Below are 21908 nucleotides of genomic sequence, written 5' to 3'. Positions count from 1 at the left end.
AACCTGTGCTTACACTTGCACAGAAGGTAATTTCCTGTTACACAGATGTGACTCTGTTGTGCCATGGCTCTGAAGCTTCATCTGGTTCCCTACTGCCTTAGGACCCAAAGTCCAAACTCAGCAAGCTGGCCCCGAGGATGGCCACATTCTTCTGGATCTTCTCTTGGATTTCCTTATAATCACCCCCCCCCCACTACTCTCAGCATCAGTACAGCCTGGTCCAGTGGGGTGCTGGACCTTTGCAAACCTCAGCAGCCTTCAGTAATAGATGGCAACCTGAACCAAGTCATGAAATCACCAAAGAACCTCCTCACCTCACCTCTCACTGTAGAGCTCAGACTGCAACCTCACCAAGCCCAGGGTACAGCACTCTAGTAAACAAGTTGGGAAAAGAGCCAGAAGGTGGATTCCAGTGCTGGACTGACCAGACTCAAATCCTGATTTAGACCCTTGATGGCTGTGTGGCCATGGGCAAGTCACCAAACCCCTCAGGGTCCCTACTCAAGTAAGATCATGGACAGGGAGTAGATTTCAGGCACACGGTAAGGGAAGTACTCTGTGGAGAGCAGTTAGCTGAATCGGTTACTTCATGTCTTTGCCAGCCAAAGGGGTTCAAAGACAACTTGCAAAAGGTGATGCATTCATACCCTACCTTTCCAGCAGGCTCCGGGCACTGAGGAGGTGGTTGAGTTGGTCCTGTTAGACCCAGCCTACCTTTCTAGGGCCTGTGGAGCCCAGGGAAAGAGGTTACCACATCTTGATCAAAGTACAAAAGTTGCGAAGGCCCTGCCCCTGGGGACAGCTGATGGCAACAGCCGGCTGCCCTGAGAAGCTGGGTGGTAGTAGAGGCAGCAATTGTGGGAACAGTGGCTCCCTGGTGGTTGTGGGAGCAGGTCTTGCAGGGACCAAGGCACAGAGCAGCTCTGTGAGGAGTTGTTGGCCCCTCAAGGCCCCCACTGCCCCCCCTTCATCTGCACATGGGGCGGTACTAGCTCAGGCCAGCTCAAAGCCAAGCAACTCTGCCTTAACCCTCACTCTGCCAGCCTACTAGGGCTTCAACCCACGCCCTTCTGCCTTCTGTGATCTCACTTTGTTTTTAGTCTGGGAGGAGAGGTGGTTGTGGATTCTCAGAGGGCAAAGCCTCTTTATACACACACACGAGACATTTATTGGGGGGCTAGGGAACTTGGCCTCATCATCCCCAACCTGCTTGATTTTACTTCTTTAGTGGGTCCTCTACTTTTTTTTAAAAAATTACATTTGCTTAGTGTGTGTGTGTGTGTGTGCGTGCGTGCGTGCGTGTGTGTGTGTGTGTGTGTGTGTGTGTGTGTTTACAAGAGTACCACAGTATGCATGGGCAGAGAACAACTTGCAGGAGTCAATTCTCTCCTTCTGCCACACGGGTTCCTGGGATGAAACTCAGTCCATCAGATTTGGTAGTGGTTCTTACTTGCTGAACTATCTTGGCACCCCTCCTCTACTGTCCTCTGGGCATCTTGAGATATGTCATTTAGGAGAACAAAAGCCTCCTACAATGATTCCCAGGGAAGCTTAAGGGGCAGGAAATCCAGCAGCCATAACCAAAGTTCTGGTGGGCGGAAAGTGCAATGTGCCCAGGTCATGGAGCTGAGGGAGCAGCTCTGTTCCAGGAAGTGTGACCCAGCTGCCATGGTAAGAAAAGCTCCCACATCACCACCACATCTGAGTAACCCCAACCTGCAGGGCTAGACCCCCCTGGGCCTGGCAACAGGGATTCAAGCTCAAGTCTTTGTGACACAGGGGCTTCTACTGTTTTTCTCTTGGGTTTTAATTAGATTCTCAGAGCCACAGATGACTGAGCCAAGGGCCTTCCCAACTCAGGTACTGCCAGGAGAGGCCCCTTGTGAATTCCTTGTGAGATAGGGTTGCTGTGTTACCGAGTAGCTCACTCCCCAGCTCTCTGGGGAGCCTGACTATAGCTCTCTTCTAAAGGTGATTGAAGAGCTTTTCATGAAAGGCCTAACTGAGGTTTGCTGCCACTAGCCACTTCCCTGGTTACCCCGACTCACTGTGACAGTGTCTCCATTGCCTGCCTTCACCAACCTTCATGGCCATCCTCAAGACAGCATCTCTCAAAATTTTCTCTCACCCCAATCCCCTACCAGAGACCATAGCCACACACTTGTGATGAGCAGACCAGGAAGCCAGGCTCAGGCTGCACTCCCAGAGACTCAGAAGTAGAAGCAGCCTTGAGATCAGAGTTGCAAAAGAGAAACACAGTGTCTTTTTACAAGGATCTAGATAAGCCTCATCCTCACCATAAGTCAGGCACAGGGAAATCTCAGAGCACAGAGACAGAAATAACAAAGGCGGTGGCCCCTTTGGAGATATCTACAAGGCAGAATGGTCAGGAATGATGGCTGTGATGAATTAAGGGATTGTGGATAAATTGAAGTTCCATTGTTCTTTCTTCCACACTGTACTCTGGGACAGTAGTCAGAACTCCAGGGATACTAGTGAGGGTCATGATCATCACCCAGGCAGAGGGATACTCCTGGCCAGGTGTCCTTATGTAGGAAGGCAAGTCCTAGGCAGCATCATAATCTGTCCCTTTTTAGATAGGGCCACACTCAGTAAGATTGCTAATGCCTTGGCCTCTGGGCCAGGAATCCATTTCATTGGTAGCCTAGACTAGGGGCACATCATAAAAACTGCAAATTCAAGCGCAGTGAAGGACATATCTGCTCTCCTGGCAGAAATATGTGCTCAAGAGTCCAACTGCAGATGGCTAAGGCACAGATGGGACAGCTTCCTCTAGAAAGGACCATGCTCCTTGAGGTAGAAAGGGCTCTGGCAAGACACACTTGGGGTCACTAAGGTGGGAGGGAGAAACTAAAGGGGGACCCGCTTGCCTCTTGTCATTTAAAGACACTGCTGTTCTCTTGGGGACACCTGCTCAGGGAGAAATGCCAGAGACATATCCTCTCTTACAGAATAAGAGTAAAGATGGGGCTCCAGGGTGGGACACAGAGGACAACTAGGATAGGGCAGAGTGACACAATGGCTTGCACATCACAGGAAGAGCCTATAAGGTGTTAGCACCTGACAAGATCCCTCAGTGTGGGGAAGCAGGCACAAGCCTGAATGTACCAAGGACCAGAACATGAAGCTGGGGCTGGCAGGAGGCTAATTACCACAAAACTAAGAGATTACAGCTGGCACCGTATGCCTCATGCCTTAGTGGTCACCTGACTTAGTGGTCACTATCCAGTACCCTGAGACCTAGGGATACAAAAGTGTTCCAGGCAAGCTGTGTCTCTCTCTTGGCCAAGAGTGTTGCTGCTGTAGCCTGGAACCTATGAGCACACACGTGTGTGTGTGTGTGTGTGTGTGTGTGTGTGTGTGTGTGTGCCTGTGTGCGTGCATGTGTGCGTCTGTGCGTGTATGCACACATCTTACACATTAAGCAATGACTCAGTCTTGCCTTTGGTTCAAGGTACGTTTTCTGACAAAGATAAATTGCTATCCTTTCTGGCTGCCACCGGAAGAAATAAAGGGAATTTTCTCCACTGCAGCAGAAGGCGATGCTGATCAACAGAAACCTGCTGCCTTCTGCATCAGCACACTGGAGGTCAGGGCTGGCTAGCATCTGCAGCCTCAGCCTCTGGCCCCATAGCAGCGAAGGCCCACAGGGTTAACTTGGGGCTCAAGCACTGGGTCCTTGGCTGGGCCAGGGACTGGGAACTCAGGCCTTATTTTCAAGGACAGGATGAATGGGGAAATATGCAAATGAATGCCCTGCCTCCCAAGCTACAGGGGAGGGCCTGCTGCTGGCAGGCCTGCATCACTCCACTCTGGGCCTGTCACATGAAAGGGTTTGCACTCCTGCTGTTGGATCCTGCAGCCAGGTCAGGCTGGGGCTGTTCTCACCAGAAAACAAAAATCTCTTTCAGATCCTGGCAAAGTGAGGCCCCAGCCGGCCCAGGGAATGCTGTTGGAGGCTGTTCATGCTGACCTATTGAGGGTGCCCATCCCTGAATCCTGACTTCCCATCCAAAGAAAAGAGCCCGGCATCTTTGCAAAGGGCACTAGAAACTTCTGTGACTACTGAGGGAAGCAAAGGGGCTCAGGTCAGGACCACAAAGAGGATTACCCCTCCTGAAGTTCTGTTGATTTTGTCCTTTTCAAAAGCAGCAACGGCTGAGGCGGAGGTAACAACGGTTTTTTGTTGTTTGCTTTGTTTTGTTTGTTTTGGTTTTGTCTTTGCTTTTTATATAAGGAGACCCAGATAACTCTTGTGGTCAATGCTGAGGGAGGAAGAGAGGAAAGCAGGGTTAGAAGAACTCACAGTGCACAGAGAAGACCACAGAAGCCACACCCATCCCCCACCTGGCAGGGAAATTTGGGGGAACATGAGGAGAGGCACAGAGATACAATGGGAGCCTCGTGCTGGGAAACAACAACAGAAGCAAGACTTCCAACACAACCAATAACAGCTGAAGGCTTTTTTCCTTCCCCAGCTGTAAACCTGTAGATTTTCTAGGAATCTCACCAGAAACTGTATTTACATAGAAAGGACATGTACCCTTGTGGCGCCTGGTTTCATCTCATCAGAGTATAACTTCATCCAAGATATCTCAGAGCCATCTCACCAAAAGAGAGAAAAACAAATGGGGTGAAAAGATTTCTTGACAACCTGTTGAGTTATAACTTGAGAGCAATGGCCTGTATAGATATTGCAGACAATGCATCCTGTGCACCTCTTCTCTGAGGAGCTGGAGCCCATGCTTTGGAGTATGTCTCACTTCCTGAGCCCCTTCCCTTTCTCTTAACCCTCCGGCTTATGCCTAACATATCTTTGTTAAGTCTCAACTGTGCTCCATAAACTGGCTAGTCCTGAAATTCTTTTCTGCACTGAATCCTGGTTTGCTCCAAGTGGAGGTCCATAAAAGGTCTGGGGGAACTCCTTAGGCTGATGAGGGTGACAGTGGGTCACTGTCTTTCTAACCCCTCACCTCTGACACTCTGACACTACAGGGTCACCAAAACCTGTCCATCAACCACAGAGTAAATCTTGGGTCCCACAAGCACCCATATGAGTCTCAGAATCCTGCTCAGAATCAGCGATACAGCAGGCATGATTCTGGAACCACACAAGAGGTTAAAGGCGCTATATGGATCTCCTACAATCCAAAGCATATGACCTTATGGGCTTTGCAACCTTAAGAAAGGCTAAGCCCTGGTAGGTAATGGGCCACTTGCCACCACCTGTTTGCTTCCAGCTGTCCAACTTTAGGTTGTGGTCATGCAGCATATGAAGCTAAGATACCAGATGTGTGTCTCCACGAAGGTTCAGAGACCCAGTCAGGAAGGAGAATCAAGAGGCATAGGAAAAGGAGGAGACAGGTCAGTGTGGGCCCAGAAAATGGGAATTTCACAAGTCGCACCTCTCCTATCCTGCCACCTGGTTTACAGCAAGGATGCTGGGACAAACACCTATACCCAAATCCCCAACTAGTGTGCTGGTAAGGAAAGGGCTGTTCCCGGACATGCCCAGGCTTAGAAGATGGCAGAATGGCAGTTGAGTAGGGGTGAATTGAAGGTGTACCCAGAAAACCATATTCTATCAGGTTAGAGGAACAGTCACCACTGCCACTGAAACTCTGTACCTGCTAATCAGGGTGCTAGAGTCTAGATGGCTTCATGTAGCCCCAGCTCTGGAAACAGAACAGAGGGGAGGCTACTTCTGAAGCCAATGCAGTTTCTGCCAGCCTGGACAGTTCCTATCCCATACCCTACCTCCATGCTGATAAGTTTCTTCCTTCCAATGGCTTCAGAACACCCTGTTCAGCCTCTAGCCACTTGTCTATCTGATCTCACTGGGGGGACCACATCTTACCTTGCTGCTCTCTCTGTGTCTGGACTCTGACCATCCTGCTATATAACCTCGGACTGACCTTGCTGTCCAGGTTATTGTTGATTTCAATGCCAATCAGCCTTTCTGCTTGTGCCTCAGAAACTACTATCAGTGCTCACAATGGTCTGCCACTAGAGCTAGGGCAGGAATATGTGGGCAGGTAGACCTCTCAGGGTATCAAAGTCCCAACAGTCCAATGTTAGAGGGAGAAATGGGGCTGATGATAGGCCCAGTCCCGCTTATTTCTTCCAGATCCATCTGTGTAGGTAGGACAGACAGTTCTGGGAGTGAGTTAATGTGGTTTGTCTTAGAGCTGTCCATTCTACAAAGAGTTGCCTTCCTTCTTCCCTCCCCCTCCTCCAGTGGCCACCAATCACTGGGTTGATTCCTGGCTCCAACAGGTACCAATCTGGATTTGCTTATCCCAGAGTCTGGAAACTGAGACTCTGATTGTTGTTGCTCTTAAACCTTAAGAGGCAGCCAGCTTGGAAGGTAGGCCAGACTGGACAGGGCATGAGCCAGAAGCCAGCCACTCCCAACCTTCCACAGATGTCCTCTAGCTGAATGCCTGGTCTAGAGTGGAGAGATGAAAGGCATTTCTGGGAAGATAGGATCAGGTGAGACTAGTTGGAATGAAATGATTTGGGATCTGAGATTAATGATTAGACCTCAGAATAGATAAGGAAATTCAGTCCAGAATTTCTGTCCCAACATATGTCCCCTATTCTCACTTCTATCTCTCACAGACTGTAAGATTATTTGGCTATGACCACATCTGATGGGTGAGTGACAGGAAGCCATTCCCAGGTAGCCTAAGGACAACATCCAGGCCTCAAGTACCATTTCTCTTCCCCTGTAAATCCTGAGGTCCAGTAGATAGATAGTGACTGAGACCTGGTCTTCAAGGTAAGGGACTGAGACTGTCATGCCAGGTTGTCCACAAAGGCAAGAACCTTGACTGGGGTTCCTTCTCAGTTTTGCTAGCCAATGTATCCAGAGCTGCCTGTCTACAGGGAGACCAGCCCCCAGAGAAATCTCCCTTCTACAGAACCATTCATCCTCCAGCTGTGGACTATCCACCAACCCATCCTTTCTTCCTTCCTTCCTTCCTTCCTTCCTTCCTTCCTTCCTTCCTTCCTTCATTCCATTCTTTTCTCTCTCTCTTCTGGAGCCTCTGAATATCCCAGCCTTAGCAATATCAATGACCAAGCAGAATTTGTTCCTGTAAGGTGAGACCATCAAATGGAGACTGCTTTCAGTTATGCTGGGCAGAGCAGTTAACACTTATTCCACTTTGTTTTGTTTTTTTGAGAGACAATCTTGTGTACTCCAGGCTGACTCACTATATAGTCAAAGTTGTCCTTAAACTCCTGATCCTCTTGTGTCTGTATCTCAAATGCTGAGATTACAAGCATGAGCCACCACACTCTGTCTTTACTTCAGACATGCCCATTGCCAATCTTTCCTCATCAGGTCCTTCTTGACTAGAAAGCCTTTTCTTTTTCTACTTCATTTCTGCTTGTTAGAATCCTAGCTCTCCTCAGGGCTGCAAATCTGAGAATACATTCTGACCCTCAGCATATACAAGTTGCTTTCCACTTAAATTTCTCTGGGACTCAGTGCTTCGTGGGTAAGTGGTGATAACAGTATCACAGCATTATTGGGAAGCTTTCAGAATCATAGAAATATGATGAGTGACATACAGTGTGTGCAAGGTGAAACAGAAATGCAGACAATATTTCTATGTGTCTGGTGCTGACTAAACAGCACACCTTCTGCTATAGAAAACTTTTGTTTGTTTTTGCAAACAAGACAGACCTCTTCCTTACTACCCAAATGTATGGAACAACCCCCAGTTCTATCACAGCTGTAGCTGAGCCAGGTTCAACTTCAGCCTCTAGAATCACAAGCCCCAGAAGATCAACAGGGGAGCAGGATGGCAGGTTATGCTGCCCCCTGGTGTCAGTGAACTATTACTCTTGCAGCCTTACCATTCTCATGCAGGCTGCTGAGCAGCTAAAAGATGCCCAAGTCAGAATCATCCCAAAAGGCAAAGGATTGAAGGCAAATTCAAATTTTCTTCCTCAGGGATGCGTGCCCCAAATGCCTAATTTTCCCAGAGCTCCACCATTAATCCCAATTCTTAGATGCCTTTTTGGGCTTCCTTCAATTGCCCCAGGCCTCAAGTCAGTTATTTCCCTTGTGGTCGCTGGGACTAGGGGTGGGCTCTGACAGGGTTGAGCTGAGCCAGGCTGTGCCTGTTTGAACCTGCTTGGCCAGATACGTGACACTTCAGCCTCCCGTGGCTATGCCTCACTCCAATAGGGCCACATCTATGCCCCCAGAGCAGGGATCAGCACTGGAGGCTCATCTCTGCCTTTTTATGGAGCCCAGCCCCCACTCAGGCTAACCTGGGCTACATCTGTTCTCATAACATAATAACAGTCCTGAACAACACTCCTGGTCTCCAGTCTTTTCCTCTTGACTCATCCTGGACACTGTGTCTAAACAGAGGGCTCTTCTGTGTCCCCTGATAAAATCCTCTTTTCTAGGTCCTCTCCAACAATCCAGGTTCTTAAGGCAGAAGATCCTGAAGACTCAGCCCCATCATGATTCTCTCTGCATACCTTTAAGAGCTTTGGCTTCCTTTATTTGTCACTTGGCCTACATCTCTCTGACAAATGTCCCGTGTCCTGTAGAGGCCCACACAGATGTCACTGGTAGGTCAGTTAAGCTGTGGCACCTCTTTCCAGTCTGCACACAGTTATCACAAAGGTGGGCAGGAGTCCCAATCCACTGATCCCATTGTCCTCTGAATGCTTGGGTGTATGGAGGGCATGTTTCTTACCAGACTGAGCACCTGACCCATGCTGGACCCATATCATTGTTTCTTTGTCTACAACTCAGCATTCAGGTTAGATCTGAAACAGTCAAGTGCTGTGCAGCCCAGAACACATGGCTTCCCCTCTCCCAGGTTGCTCTTTTCCCATCTTTCCCTGAGAGCCCTTGGGGTCAACTTTTGCCAGGTCAAGCCTTGCTTCCTTTGGAATACAATAAGAAACAAAAAGCACATAAAGAGTGACATTGACTCAGGAGTACCCTCCTGTTTGATTGAGTGGCAGGAACCTGGTAGCTACACTGGGATCCTGGATTACAATTCATCCTCAGGTGTGTGTGTGTGTGTGTGTGTGTGTGTGTGTGTGTGTGTGTGTGCGCCTTAACATGCATTTCTCAGACTGTCCCATCCCCAAAGAAAGCCCGAGATCTAGTTCCAAAGAGGGCAGTCGAATGATATATAAGCCCCCCTCAATGTGTCTGGGGGTATAGTATCCAAGAACAACACACAGTAGACTCAGTTTTCTAGTAAACAGAGCAGCTTGGCCTATGTGGAGGTGGCTGCCACATATCACATGAAAAACTCTGCTCAACTCTCTAAGCCCCCCTCCCAGTGAGGCAGATTTCCCCTTTCTCATCCAAAGAAGCATGACAGAAGGCAAACTTGTCTTGGTGACAGTGTTTGCCAGCTGTAGACAAGAAGTCCTCATAATCAGGGGTATCTCTCATGGGCTACTGATGACCCCTACCATAAGTGTGGCCCTGTAGCGTCCAGACACCTTCCTGAAACCACAGAAGACCAAAGCTTCAGAACCAAAGCTTTGAACACATACTGGGAGGGGTTCTTCCTGGAGTAGGACAAACAGGACCAAGTACTGAGGAGGGGCTCATAGGGTGTTTATCATGGAGGCAATAAATAATGTCTATTAACCAACACCATCACCATCACCGCCATTATTATTTTGATTGTAGTGACCCCAGCTCTAGCCTGTCCTTGCTGGATGGGCACACAGCAAGATCAGAGTGGCCCTGAGCAGTCTGGTCTGTCACCAGACACTTGCAGACAGAAGGAGCTTAGGGAGCTGAAGGGATTAAAGAGGCCTTACTCTCCACAGCTCAGGGAAAATGTCCCTGTGGCCTAACTCAGGACAGTTGTGGGGGTGGGTAAAATAATTACCTGGCCCATCATTCCCCCAGATTCAGGCCTGATTAATCAAGCACTTGGCATGGGTTGCTCAGATAAAACTTTAGCTCAAACTCTAGTCTTCCAGGTATTACCCATATGGCATTGGGCAAGTCAGCCTTTGAATCTCAACAATAAAACAAGTACCACTAACCTACTAGGTTTTGCTATGAATATTAAAAACCAAAACACATGGCCCACAAAAGGATCAACCTCTGCCCTTCCTTTAACTCAGAAACAACTTGCCACCATCTCTGGTGGAGCTCTCTGAATACCAAACCAGAAATATTAGCATGCATAGAGCATTTGCCCTGGGGTAGACCAGGTATAACCAAATTAAAGACCAAATATTTTCACATAAATTATTAGGCTTATTCTGCACAGGGCTGGAGCCGGAGTTGGGATAGAGATCCTTTAGAGGTACTAACAGGAGACTTGGAGAAGGGAGAGGCCAGTGCATGGAAGTAGTATTGAAGGGATAGGCCTGTGGGGAGAGTCCAGGTGTGGGTGTGGGGACTTGGAGAGTGCTAAGCAGGGGTTCATAAGGGGTCCCTCAGAGGGTGCAGGGATGAAAACTACTCCTGTGAGGAACAGGGGAAGCCAGGACATGTCCTGGGCAGAGTTAAGAGGCAAGTAACCAGCCAATCTTGTCCTCTGGCTAAAGGGCAGTGGGGACCAGTTAAGAAGGTTCTGACTGGAATCAGGAAGCCCAGATCAGCTCTGGCTGTACAGTTCATTCACCGCGGGACCTTGGGGACAACACCCTTGAGTTTTGGTCTCTGGAGATGAACACGAACCCTGAAAGTCTGCCTTTCCCTTGACTTGGGGCCTAATCTGATCACCGGTCCCCACCACAAGGGGAGAGGGGCTTGAAGACTGAAGGGACTCTGTGGGGGTATCAGTCAGCAAGGCCCTTCCTCTGGGCTGACATAGCTGCTTTCCCAACGCCGCGCGAGGCTATGGCCACAATTTGGGGGCGGCTTAGGACCTTGAAGGTACCGCTTAGCAGCCGCAGTGAAGGGCTCCGCAAGGTGGGGATGTCACACCCGCACCCTGGGCCAAGATACTACAGCTTTCCGGAGAGAGAGGTCCGGATCGGACCAGGACTTACCGGCAAACAGCCAGAGGGAGCCCCCCGACAACAGGAAGAAGGTCAGCATGTCGGTGAGCGGGGCCCAGGCCGGCCCGCACTGCTTCCGGGGCCCACAGCCCCGCAGCCCTAGAGCCGCCGCTGCCGCCGCCGCCGCCGCCGGGTATTTTTAGCCCCCGCCTCCCCGCGCCGCTGCGGAGACCCGGCGGGAGGGGGAGGGCGCGGCGCGCGCTCCTCACGGAACCCGACTCCCAGCCCCGCAGCGCGGCCCGGACTCCTGCGCCGAAGAGACAGCCGTCCGAACCGCCGAGCACGACTGGGGGAGGGGCCGGGCCGCCCGCCCCGCAACGTTCGGGGGAAACGGGCTGGATGCGGAGGGGGGGGTGGGCACTCACGGGAGCACTGCTGCTGCCACTCACCCCTCCACCCACGAACGAACGACTCTCACCTCCGCACAATCCACCGCCAGGGCTTTGTGGCTAGGCAGGCTCAAGTGACAGCGGGGTCCTGGACTTCTGTCCCAGCAAGTGCACATGCTGATGGGCCAGTTCCCGGCTGACTCAGACGCCCCCTGGGACATGATTTTGTAGACACTGGGAGTCATATCGGCAAGCTCGAGAGAAGAGGGAGTGATGGGGCGGGGGCTATCTAGGTGAGGCTAAATTGGATAACGCCCAGACCTAATGAGAATGTGCAAGGTCAGGTTGGAGGCCACACAAGGTCACACGAAGACTCACCAGCTGCCATGTAGTCAGTTACCAGTTCCCAGGCATGTCACATGAAGCCACAGGCAGCCACACAGAATCAGGAGCTTCCTGAGGACACCCGCAGTAATGGTTACGTGTGGTACATGAGAGCTCAAATTCCTTAGCTATACCGCCACCAAGTTGCTGATGGCGTTGGAATCCCTCTGTCTGGGAACAAAAGGAAGAAGCCTGATTCTGCGATTTTCCAAAAACATAAAGGTAGGTGTTCTGATGGGGGCTCCATGGACATCTTCAGGTGAATTTCACGAAGCTCCCCCTCAAAACTCTTGAGTTTGTTTATTTTTTTTTCTTCAAGCATTCAGGACCAGGACCTCCAGCACCGAGGACAGCGCTCTGGCAGCCCAGCCTTCTCCACAGGCAGTCAAGCACTAGCTGAGAGATACAACCAGGACCAGGAGGAAGAGGGTGAGAAACCAGAAAGCAGAGATCAGAAAGCAAGGGGTGGATAGGTTAGATCACTTCCTCTCTGTACACTTGAACTCACAGCTGGGCTGCAACTGTGGTGTGTGTGTGTGTGTGTGTGTGTGTGTGTGTGTGTGTGTGTGTGTGTGTATGTGTGTATGTGTGTTGGGGGAGGCGATCAGCCTGCATCTTTAGTATTGGCATGTGTGTCCAGGACTATCTGTGTGAGCCTTAGAGATGTACAGTCTGCAGATACATCTACAGTAAGTCTCTACAATAGACCATTCTACCCCATTACAGGAACTGGGTCCCAGGAGAGCTGCTTTTGCTTGAAGTCAGGCTCTTCCTGGCCAGGGTTATGTTGGAATCCAAAACTTGGCAGGCACCTCCAAGAGAGGATCACAGAGTGATGTGGCAGAATTTTCCCCAGTGGATGATATAGTAGTCATCCTCACCGTTGAGTGATCAGCCTCTGTGTCTACACCAGCCTCTTTGCCTGGTCTTCTAATGGCCACGAGCGACAGCCTAAGGGGGTGGGCTCAGATCATCTTGCATGTGGAACCTCTGAGTCATGACTCTTTGTTTTCAGTTCTGGGGATGGAACCCAGGGCTTCGCATATACTAGGCCAAGTGCTCTATTACTAAGAAGCATTTGTAGCCATCCCTATCAGTTTTGAACATATTTTGATAATTTCCCAGATTGTAAGTACCTCTTTCTGGTGGGACCCAGAAAACTCACTTTACCAGAATGGGTAAGTGAATTTGGCTGTGCCAAAGAGATATGGCTTCATGGGCCTCTAATCCAAAAGTCAGGAATGAGTGGGAGAAAATCCTCCCCATGGCATCCATCTTGCTGGCATCAGGAAAGTAGCAGAAGCAATGGATGGTGGGTGACTGTGGAAGCCGTTCTTGGAAACTTAAGACTCTTTTTTGAACCTCCTGTAAATGCTATGAGTTATGCAACAATTTCCAATATGCTCTTTTTATGCTAAAAAGAATCTGTATGGATTTGATGTTGTGCACAGTCAAGAACTCAGATTTGCTCTCTCACTGTCCCATTGCTCAAGGTCTTTTCAGCCCTTGAAAGCTTATGGTTATGGAGCCAAGCAGACAGTATGACACATACTTTGTCCCTTGTGGCTGCCTACTCTGTGGAAACGGAGGCTCTGGCTAGTGAGGCTTGATTAGACAGGATCTCACTAGCTAGCCTTGGCTGCCTTGAAACTCACTATGCAGAACAGGCTACACTCAAACTCACAGAGACCCACCTGCCTCTGTCTCCCAAGTGCTGGGTAGTGCAAGTGTATTTATTACCATGCTTGGCTCTGGGCTAACCTCTTAAAACTCAGCCAAGAATCCACTCAGAAGAGCCACCCCATCTACAGCAAAGACTTTGAAGATAAAAAGCAACAGATATAAAAATATAATGTCCAGCTCATGTCCTCCAGTGAATAGCAGTGGGTTCACTCTCACTTAAAGTTGCTCATTGGGGGCTGGAGAGATGACTTAGTGATTAGGAGCACATGCTGCTTTTGTAGGAGACCAGAGTTCAGTTCCCAGCACCCAGGTCAGACAACTCACAGGGGCTCTGACACCCTCTTTTGACTTCTGCAGGTACTGAATACACACACACACACACACACACACACACACACACACACACACAACCTCTCACTACCACTCACACACACAAAAGTTAAAGTAAATGTAAATTTAAAAAGTTTAGAACTTTGGGAAATGCAGAAAAGTACACACTAAGGTTACCTGTGAGCTGGTGAGATGAATCAGCAGTTAAAAGTGCTTGCTGCCAAACTCAAAGACCTTCATTCAGTCCCCTGGACTCACATGGGTGGATGGACTCCCACAAGTTGCCCTCTGACCTCTTCTTGTGCACCATGGCACAAGACATCCTCCCATTCACACATAAAAAGTAAATAATCTTTTAAATAAAAAACATTTTCATTGAGAAAAAAGTCATAGTGGAAACAGTTGAGAATCTCTCTGCTTTAGGGAACTGCCATTGTCCAGCCACCACATGAGAATTGACCCATTTACTTGGAAAGGTTTCTTCTAGTTGGAAACTCTTGGATGAGCTTACCAGACAAACACAACTTAATAGATTGTTTTTCTTTAAGAAGCCAATTAAATAACTGAGGAGTTCATGGGAGTTTTTGTAGAGTCACAGGAAGACAAATCGAAGGCCTTTTAGTTCCTCTTGTGTCTAACACCCCAGGGATGAATGGTGGTTAAACTGATGGTTCCCACGGGCTCCCAAAAAAGGTTTGTATGCATATGTCTCTGGATATGCAAGGTTGGAGTTTGTTGCAAAACAAACTGCAGTGTAAAGAAATGGGAGAGGAAGTTAAAGGAAATATAGATGAATATCCTTTTGGTTAGGGATGGGGAAGGTCTTTCTATGTAGAAACCACAAAGGAAAAGGTTGGTAGATTTGAAGTTCTGACACATGTAAATTTAGAATGTCTGTATGCTAAAACCACCATTAAAAAGTCTAAAAGATGAACAGAGTGTAAAAAATATTTATGCCACTCAGCAACAAAGGATTTGATATGTAACCCAAACCAATGAGAGAGACAGAGAGACACACAGAGACAGAGAGACAGAGACAGACACACACAGAGACAGAGATACTGAGACAGAGACAGATAGACATGCACACGGGGAGGGATATAGACCGACAATTCAAGGAAGAAGAAATGGCACCCTTTTGCTATGTTTGGCACTTCCTGATTGCCTATGGAAGGGAGACAAGAAGCAGCTGCCAGGGTGGTCTCATCTCCTCCAGTAAGTATAACATAGGATTCTCTTCCCTCTCACTGCCATATTTGATTCCCTGCGAGAGGATCCTTGAAGCCCCACCGAAGGAGGGTACTGGTCACTAATCTAACTCATTCTAGTTTGTCCTTTTATGGTTCAATTTCTGCCTCCTTAACATCTCTCTCCTGAGTCCCTCTTTTCTCTGTCTGCCTTGAATTCCAGGGATGACAGGACTGGTTGATGGACATCTTTATGACAAGGGACTGAAGTCAACCTCCAACAACAGCAAGTCTAGAAGAGATAACCCACCACATGGCAGCAATTATCTATGATGGTGAGACCCTGCCCTGGAGCCGGAGCTGACATCTTCAGGGATGACAGCAATAACAACGTCTTCAAACCACCTCAAAGAACCAGAACTGAGACAGTGCTATTCCAAGGCTTGCTTAATTATGCATACAACTTGACCTTAATCCAACTCATCCTCTGTTTAAATTTAGGCTGACACCAGTACCCTAGAGACAAATGTTGGGTCACTGGAGCTCTTTATCTGCTACTTTCCCCAACATGGCCATTAAAACTCCTTTCTCTATCATTCACTACTCATCTCTCTTTTTAAAACTTTTGGGGGCACAGAATGTTCTCATTTGGCCTCAAACTTGACATGTAGCTGAGGATGACCTTGAATTTCAGATCCTCCTGTCTCTACTTCCCAAGTGCTGGGATTAGAATCATCCACCACCACACTCAGTCTCTAGTGCTGGGAGAGACCCAGGGCTTCATGTTTGATGGGCGAGCACTCTATCAATTGAGCTATATACCCCCAATCGTACCCATCTCTTTCATTGGTATATTGGGATGGAAAGCTGAGCTTAGTCTGTTGGGATTCCCAGAACTGGGACTCTTTCTATAAAACTCCAGCAACATCATCACTTTTTCCATCTACTCAAAACCCAGGTTATTTTTCTGAGTAGCCAGTGAGGCATCAACCTCTCTCTCCCCAAATCAGACCAGATGGTTTCCAGCAATAAATCAGAGATCATAAGATAATGTGTGGTCTGACATCCTAAAGATCTTTTGGCAAACAGTGTCACAAAGTTCTTACCCATTGATGACCACCAATGGTTTTGCTTAGGAGTTAATACAAAGCAAGAAAAACCAGAATTATATGTGTGTAACATATCATTGCCACCACCACATCTGGAATCTACAGTCTCTGAGAATTTGCCCAAGTTCTGGTGTGCCATTAAAGTACCACAGTGGACTAGGGTTGATGGCAGGGCTGGAGATGGCCATACTTCAGAGTAGCTCATGTCCGCCTGGGAAGAAGAGATAGAGGGAGAGAAAAAAGGAGATCCTGTTAGGGTGGAGGAGGGATAAAGGAGAATTCTTAAGAGGTGGTGCATTCCCTGGAACTGGAAGGATGTACCCCCATTCTCAGAGCTCTTGAAGGAACTGAGAGAGGACAGGTATACTTGGCTTCCTGGCTGCTGGCCAGTGGAGAAAGAGGAAGGAGCCCAGAACAATCTGTCAAAGACACAGGAAAAACATCAGAGTGCTTGGACTGGAAAGGTGTTCATTGGTTAAAGTGTCCTCTCTTTCTCCCTCCCTCCCTCCCTCCCTCCCTCCCTCCCTCCCTCCCTCCCTCCCTCCCTCTCTCTCTCTCTCTCTCTGTGTCTCTCTCTGTGTCTCTCTGTCTCTCTCTTTCCCTCCTCCTCCTCCTCCTCCTCCTCCCCCCCTCCTAAAGTTAGGAATGGAATTTTATATGGGGAAAAGGATAAAACAAGACCTAGTTCTTTTGGAGGAGGCACATGACTTCAAGAGCCACTCTGCCTGTTCTTAGCAAGCACAAACAGAGCCTTAGTCAACTCATCCCTTAAGCTATTTTAGTGTCTTTGTGGTTTGGGGAGGGGCAAACCCCAGAAAGGATGAAAGAGAATGTCCTCTGTATTTGTAGAATCACGGGAACAACCACAAGAGCTCAGCCATGACACAACAGGAGGGAATCCATCCGAAACAGCAGTGAATTCTACATGTCGGTTCCACACAAAATCATTTTCAAAGAAGGAAAAAAATCAAAATTTGCATAGTGAAAACTCCCAAACAGGAAAGTGGCGATGGAACATTAAACACTTGGGGTAGACCTCCAGTAGAACTGTGTAGTAAAGAGATGGTGATTTGGCAGGGTGAATTCCCAGCGGAAACAGAGTGAGGAGTGAAAGACATGACTAGGTTACCAACACCTGTGGAGAGTCAAACTGAAAACCACAGAGCCATCCTCCCCTGACACTATCACCTCTGCCACTCACTGTGTAGGCCTGCACGTCACTCTGTCATCACCTCTGTCACTCACTGTGCATGTCTGCACGTAACTCAGCCAAGTGGAATTGGTAAAGAAAAAGTTGGTGCTGTAGAATTGCTCAAGGAAGGAGAAATCACAAGGTGGATATGAACCTCTGTAGGCTCTGGGAACAATTCCCTTGAGGTAATCTTCCTATATCAGAATCAGCAGAGGGCTGCTAGACAGGGAGAGGCTAAGAACTTATTTAAATCCCAAGGAAAAACCAGGAAGGTGTTGTTAGTGAATGGGCTACAGACCAATTAAACTATTAATCTTTATAAGCTGGTCATTGGGTTCATGTCTGTCATCCCAGCATGCAGGAAGCTGAGGCAGAGGACAGAGAGTTTGAGCTAGCCTGGGCTATACAGAGCAAGACTCTGTCTCAAAAACATCCCCAGGAACCAATCTTTGCATGTCTCTATATGCAGAGCATTACAAAGGTGCTGATTCTCTCCAAAGACACATTTATATTTAATTTGCTCATGTTTTTGAGTTTAACAAAAATGATTTTAGATTTTATTTGCTAGGGGCTGGAAAGATGGCTCAGCAGTTAAGAGTACTGGCTGTTCTTGCAGAGAACCTGAGTTTTTTTTAATAGCATGAAGATTTAATATTAAATATTAAATAAGTAGTATCTTACAATATCATATTATATTATATTATCAGTAACTACAATAAAATCTCTGCAGTTTAAATAAATGATAAATCTATTAATTCTTCTTAGGGCATTTGCTCAAAATTTAGATTTGATATACTTTGACATGGTACTTCAAAGCAATAGAAATTATTTGAATCTCTATGTAAGATTCATATTTATATATAAACATACAAAATGTACCTAAACTAATGAAAGAAACAATTACAAATTTGTATGAAAAATATCTTCCAAAAAGTACTAGAGAGCTCCATAAACTTTGGTTAACACTACATGTTAAATTTAGGAGTTACTTCATTTGAAGCTTCATACAATACCGTGAGTGTGGAAGGTGAGTGAGTTCAAACTTCAGGCTGTGCTACATAGTTAAACCATTTGAAAAGGGTCCTGGGAAATCTTCTTTAAAAATTTATAATCAGTTATAATTTCAATTCAGCCTCAATATTATCATGAAATGACTGTCATGAGAAACACTTCATACTTAAGAAAACACTGTGATGAAGCCAGTGTCACTTCCATCATATTATTTTTATCTATGTAGTTTTGTCCCCATTTCTTGAGTTAGTCCAACAGCAGCAATGAAAATGTCTTAAAAATATTGTCTTCTACCCCCAGAAACAGCTGACCAGACAAAGGTTAACTCTTGAATCCCAGGCATCAGCCTGGAATCCAGCATGGGACTGATCAAGACCCCCTGAATCTGGGTGTCAGTGAGGAGGCCTAGGTAATCTATTGAGCCTTGGACAGCAGATCAGTACCCATCCCAAGTATACACACGGACTCTGGACTCCCATAGAACAATGTGAGGTGCACTCTCACCCTGAACTCTTGGGGAAGGGTCTAGGCCCTGCCCTATATGAAATGACAGACTATGGACACCCCCATGGAGGGCCTCACCCTCCCTGGGGGAATGAGGGGATAATGGGGGGGGATGGGGGGAGGGCACGGGAGGAGGGGAGGGAAAGGGAGAGGGACCTCGAACTGACTTGTGAAGCAACCTTGTTTCTTATCTAAATTTAAAATGGAAAATAAAAAAAAATATTGTCTTCTATGATTCCACCAGTCTCCATCGATTTAGTTCAATTTTCATGATCGGAAAGACTGTTCACACCACACTTGAGACTTTTTTTTTTCAGTTATTGTCTGTTTTGGTGATCAACTATAGCTTGCAGGTAAACACTTTTGTTATGTCAATTTTCTTAGACTCCGTAAGTTAATATCAAGGTAGACTTAGTAAGTCTGACATCAGGACCACATTAAATTTCATCTTCTCCTTTTGATCATTGGCTAATGCAAAATTATTTGCTGAGAACCTGAGTTTTATTCACAGCACACAGACACACAGACACACAGACACACAGACACACACACACACACACACACACACACAGACTCAAACTGTCATGAACTTCAGTTCCAGGGAATCTGATGCCCTCTTCTGGTCTCAGTGGGAACCAGGCACACATGTAGTAGTGCACAGATATATAGTAAAAGAAACAGCCTGGTTGGAGACACTACTCAGTGGACAGAGTGCCCATCTAGCATGCATGAAGGTCTGGGTTTGATCCCAGCACTGGAGAGATTAGGTTGTGATGGCTGTCTCTTGCTTGTAATTGCAGATTTTGGGAGGTAGAGACAGGAGAGTCAGAAGTTCAAGGTCATTGGCTATGTAGAAAATTTCAGGGTAGCCTGAACTATATGAGATCCTATCTTAAGCAAAAACAAAATAAAATATTTTAATTAAAAATAAATAATTGCCTAAGTAAAATAGAAAAGATGAATTGCAAATGGCTAGTCAATATTAGTTAGCCCCACAAGTAGTGAAAGAAATGTCAACTAAAAACAAAAATAAGAAAACTACATGTGGTAGTTCATATGTGTGAACTAGCCTAAGCTACATAAGATCCAAGATCCTGTCTTAAAGCAAACAATAACATTAGGATTTGTATTTTTCCTCAGTTATCAAAAGTAAGGCATGCCTATAGATTCCAGTGGAAAGTGATTAAGGACATGCATTGAAATAAAAGAGGATGTCAATTTGGCAAAATATAGACATTTTAAGATGGCTGTGAGGCACATGCTTGTAGGCAGATGTTAAGAGAATGAGGCATGAGAGTCTCTAGTTCAAGGTCAGCCTAGGCTACATCTTTGCTGGGGTTGGTGGCATATGCCAATCACTCCCAATTCTCAGCTTTCTGGATGGAAGAATAGTTTTTGTCATCTTTCTGATTGGAAAGACAATCCTGTGTGTTTAACTGCGTGGTTTCTCTGAAGATCTGTGGGTGTAAGGAACTTTTGTGCAACTTTATATTTTATTTTATTATTTCACTTTTTGTGATACTGGGGGTTAAAGTCAGGACATTCCCTAGGAAAGCCTTTCTGCCACCCAGCTACATTCCCAGCCAACAAACTATTTTCATCATAAATATAACTCGTATTTGTGACCACAAAGAAAACGCCTAGAAGCTTTGGAAGAATGCAAGTTAGGGCTTGGAAGATGTTTGGAGTGTGTGTGTGTATGGTGAGGTGGTGGACAAAAGCACTCCTAAGTATGACAACCTGAGTTCAATCCTCAGGAGATAAGTGAATTCCACATGTTGTCCTCTGACTTCCACACATGCACAGTGGCACCCTTGTAGCCACACAATACCCCTCCACACATCCTAACAGAAATAAACGAATGTAATCTAAAATAAAAACGTAAAATAACCTAAGCGGGGCTGGCTCCATGGCAAAGAGCACTTCTCACTCTTGCAGAGGACTTGGGTTTGACTCTCAGCACCCTCATAGTGGTTCACAACCATATGTGACTTCAGTTCCAGGCAATCCCACACCTTCTGGCCGCTGTGGGAACAGGGAAACATGGTGCATACACATACATGCAGGCAAAACACACATGTAAAAATAAAATAAGTAAACCTTATTTTTTTACGGATGCAGGCTAAGACCTTCATCGTAGTTGTTTGCTCCAAATCCAGGATGTTTTCCTGAGCTCAGCACCCATCATCCCCCACTGTAAAGATGCTCAGGATGGTGGGGGCACCTGCCCTTCTGGGAGTGGAGGTGAGTGGGTGTGGGACCCTGATAAGAGTGACGAGTGGGAGGAAAGAGAACTCCAGGCAGATGAACATCTTAGAGATCTCACTCTGCCACCCCCCCCATAGTACTGCCCTGATCCAGATCACCAAGTCTTTCCCATGAGTCACTGTCAACTCATCCCCAGGCCTGGCCCAGGTCTGGAATCCCCAGAGCAGCAGGACAGGGCTGTTGATCGGCTTGACTCAGCCCTTCCTAACATGACCTCTTCTTTTACTTTCTCTTTCCTTTACTTCAGACAAGGTCTTGCTCCACAAACCTTACTTGACCCCATGCCCTTCCAAATACCTCTTGTCTCTTCCCCACTCGTACTCTGGAAGAGTCACCTGTAGTCCCCATCTCTGCTTCTCACTTTATGTCGCTTGTCAGGTCACTGACGGCCACCCTGCAGCCACATCCACACTTTTTCCGCTCAGTGCTCAGTCGAATGGGACTTGTTTTCCTTTCCTAACTTTGAACTTAACAGCTTACTCCCAGACTCTTGACCTAGCCCTTTGGCTGCTCTTTGTATTCTCATGTCCCCTCAGGACAGTCAGGGCTCACCAGAGTCACTATTAGGATGGTCTTCTCAGGCTTGTGTGAATAAGAACTATCTGCATTCCAGTGACAGCTACAGCTGGCCTCTCTCTTGGACTTCAGCCCTATGCCCCCCTGCCTTCTGGGAACTCCCATCGGACACATAAACAGCTGTTGCAGTAAACTGTGATATTGTGGATGTTGGCACTGGCATACTTTCCTGGACACTATTCCTTCATCTTTGGTAACCAGATACTCTGCTATGAAAATAGTTTAGCCCATCCTCATTGCCATAGCAGCAGTGACATAGTGACATAATGATATGAATGAGTGAAATAAAATTGAACAGAAG

General features: G+C 47.2%; 1 protein-coding gene and 1 long non-coding RNA gene across 7 annotated transcripts in view; one reads left to right on the top strand and one right to left on the bottom strand.

The window, feature by feature from the left end:
• Positions 1-11872, bottom strand: part of Acsl6 (acyl-CoA synthetase long chain family member 6) — a 57694-nt gene extending 45822 nt beyond the window's left edge. Inside the window, exon 1 of one of the 6 annotated variants that reach the window (XM_040748654.1) lies at positions 11742-11872. In XM_040748654.1, the coding sequence (XP_040604588.1) occupies positions 11742-11751 (10 nt within the window). In that variant the 5' untranslated portion in view covers positions 11752-11872. Of the gene's footprint in view, positions 1-652; positions 924-11025; positions 11245-11452; positions 11576-11741 lie in introns of those variants that run through there. The other 5 variants (XM_040748656.1, XM_040748653.1, XM_040748651.1 and 2 more) reach the window with 5 other exon arrangements.
• LOC106020929 lies at positions 11827-15543 on the top strand. The gene is made up of 3 exons (XR_001196316.3): positions 11827-11969; positions 12067-12176; positions 15171-15543. It is a non-coding gene; the product is annotated as an uncharacterized LOC106020929 (long non-coding RNA).
• The last annotated feature ends 6365 nt before the right edge of the window (positions 15544-21908 follow it).

Source organism: Mesocricetus auratus, unplaced genomic scaffold, assembly GCF_017639785.1.
Source record: "Mesocricetus auratus isolate SY011 unplaced genomic scaffold, BCM_Maur_2.0 Super-Scaffold_100007, whole genome shotgun sequence".
Classification (NCBI taxonomy): Eukaryota; Metazoa; Chordata; class Mammalia; order Rodentia; family Cricetidae; genus Mesocricetus; species Mesocricetus auratus.
The sequence above is the reverse complement of the archived record's forward strand: the minus strand, read 5'-3'. Positions and strand labels throughout refer to the sequence as shown.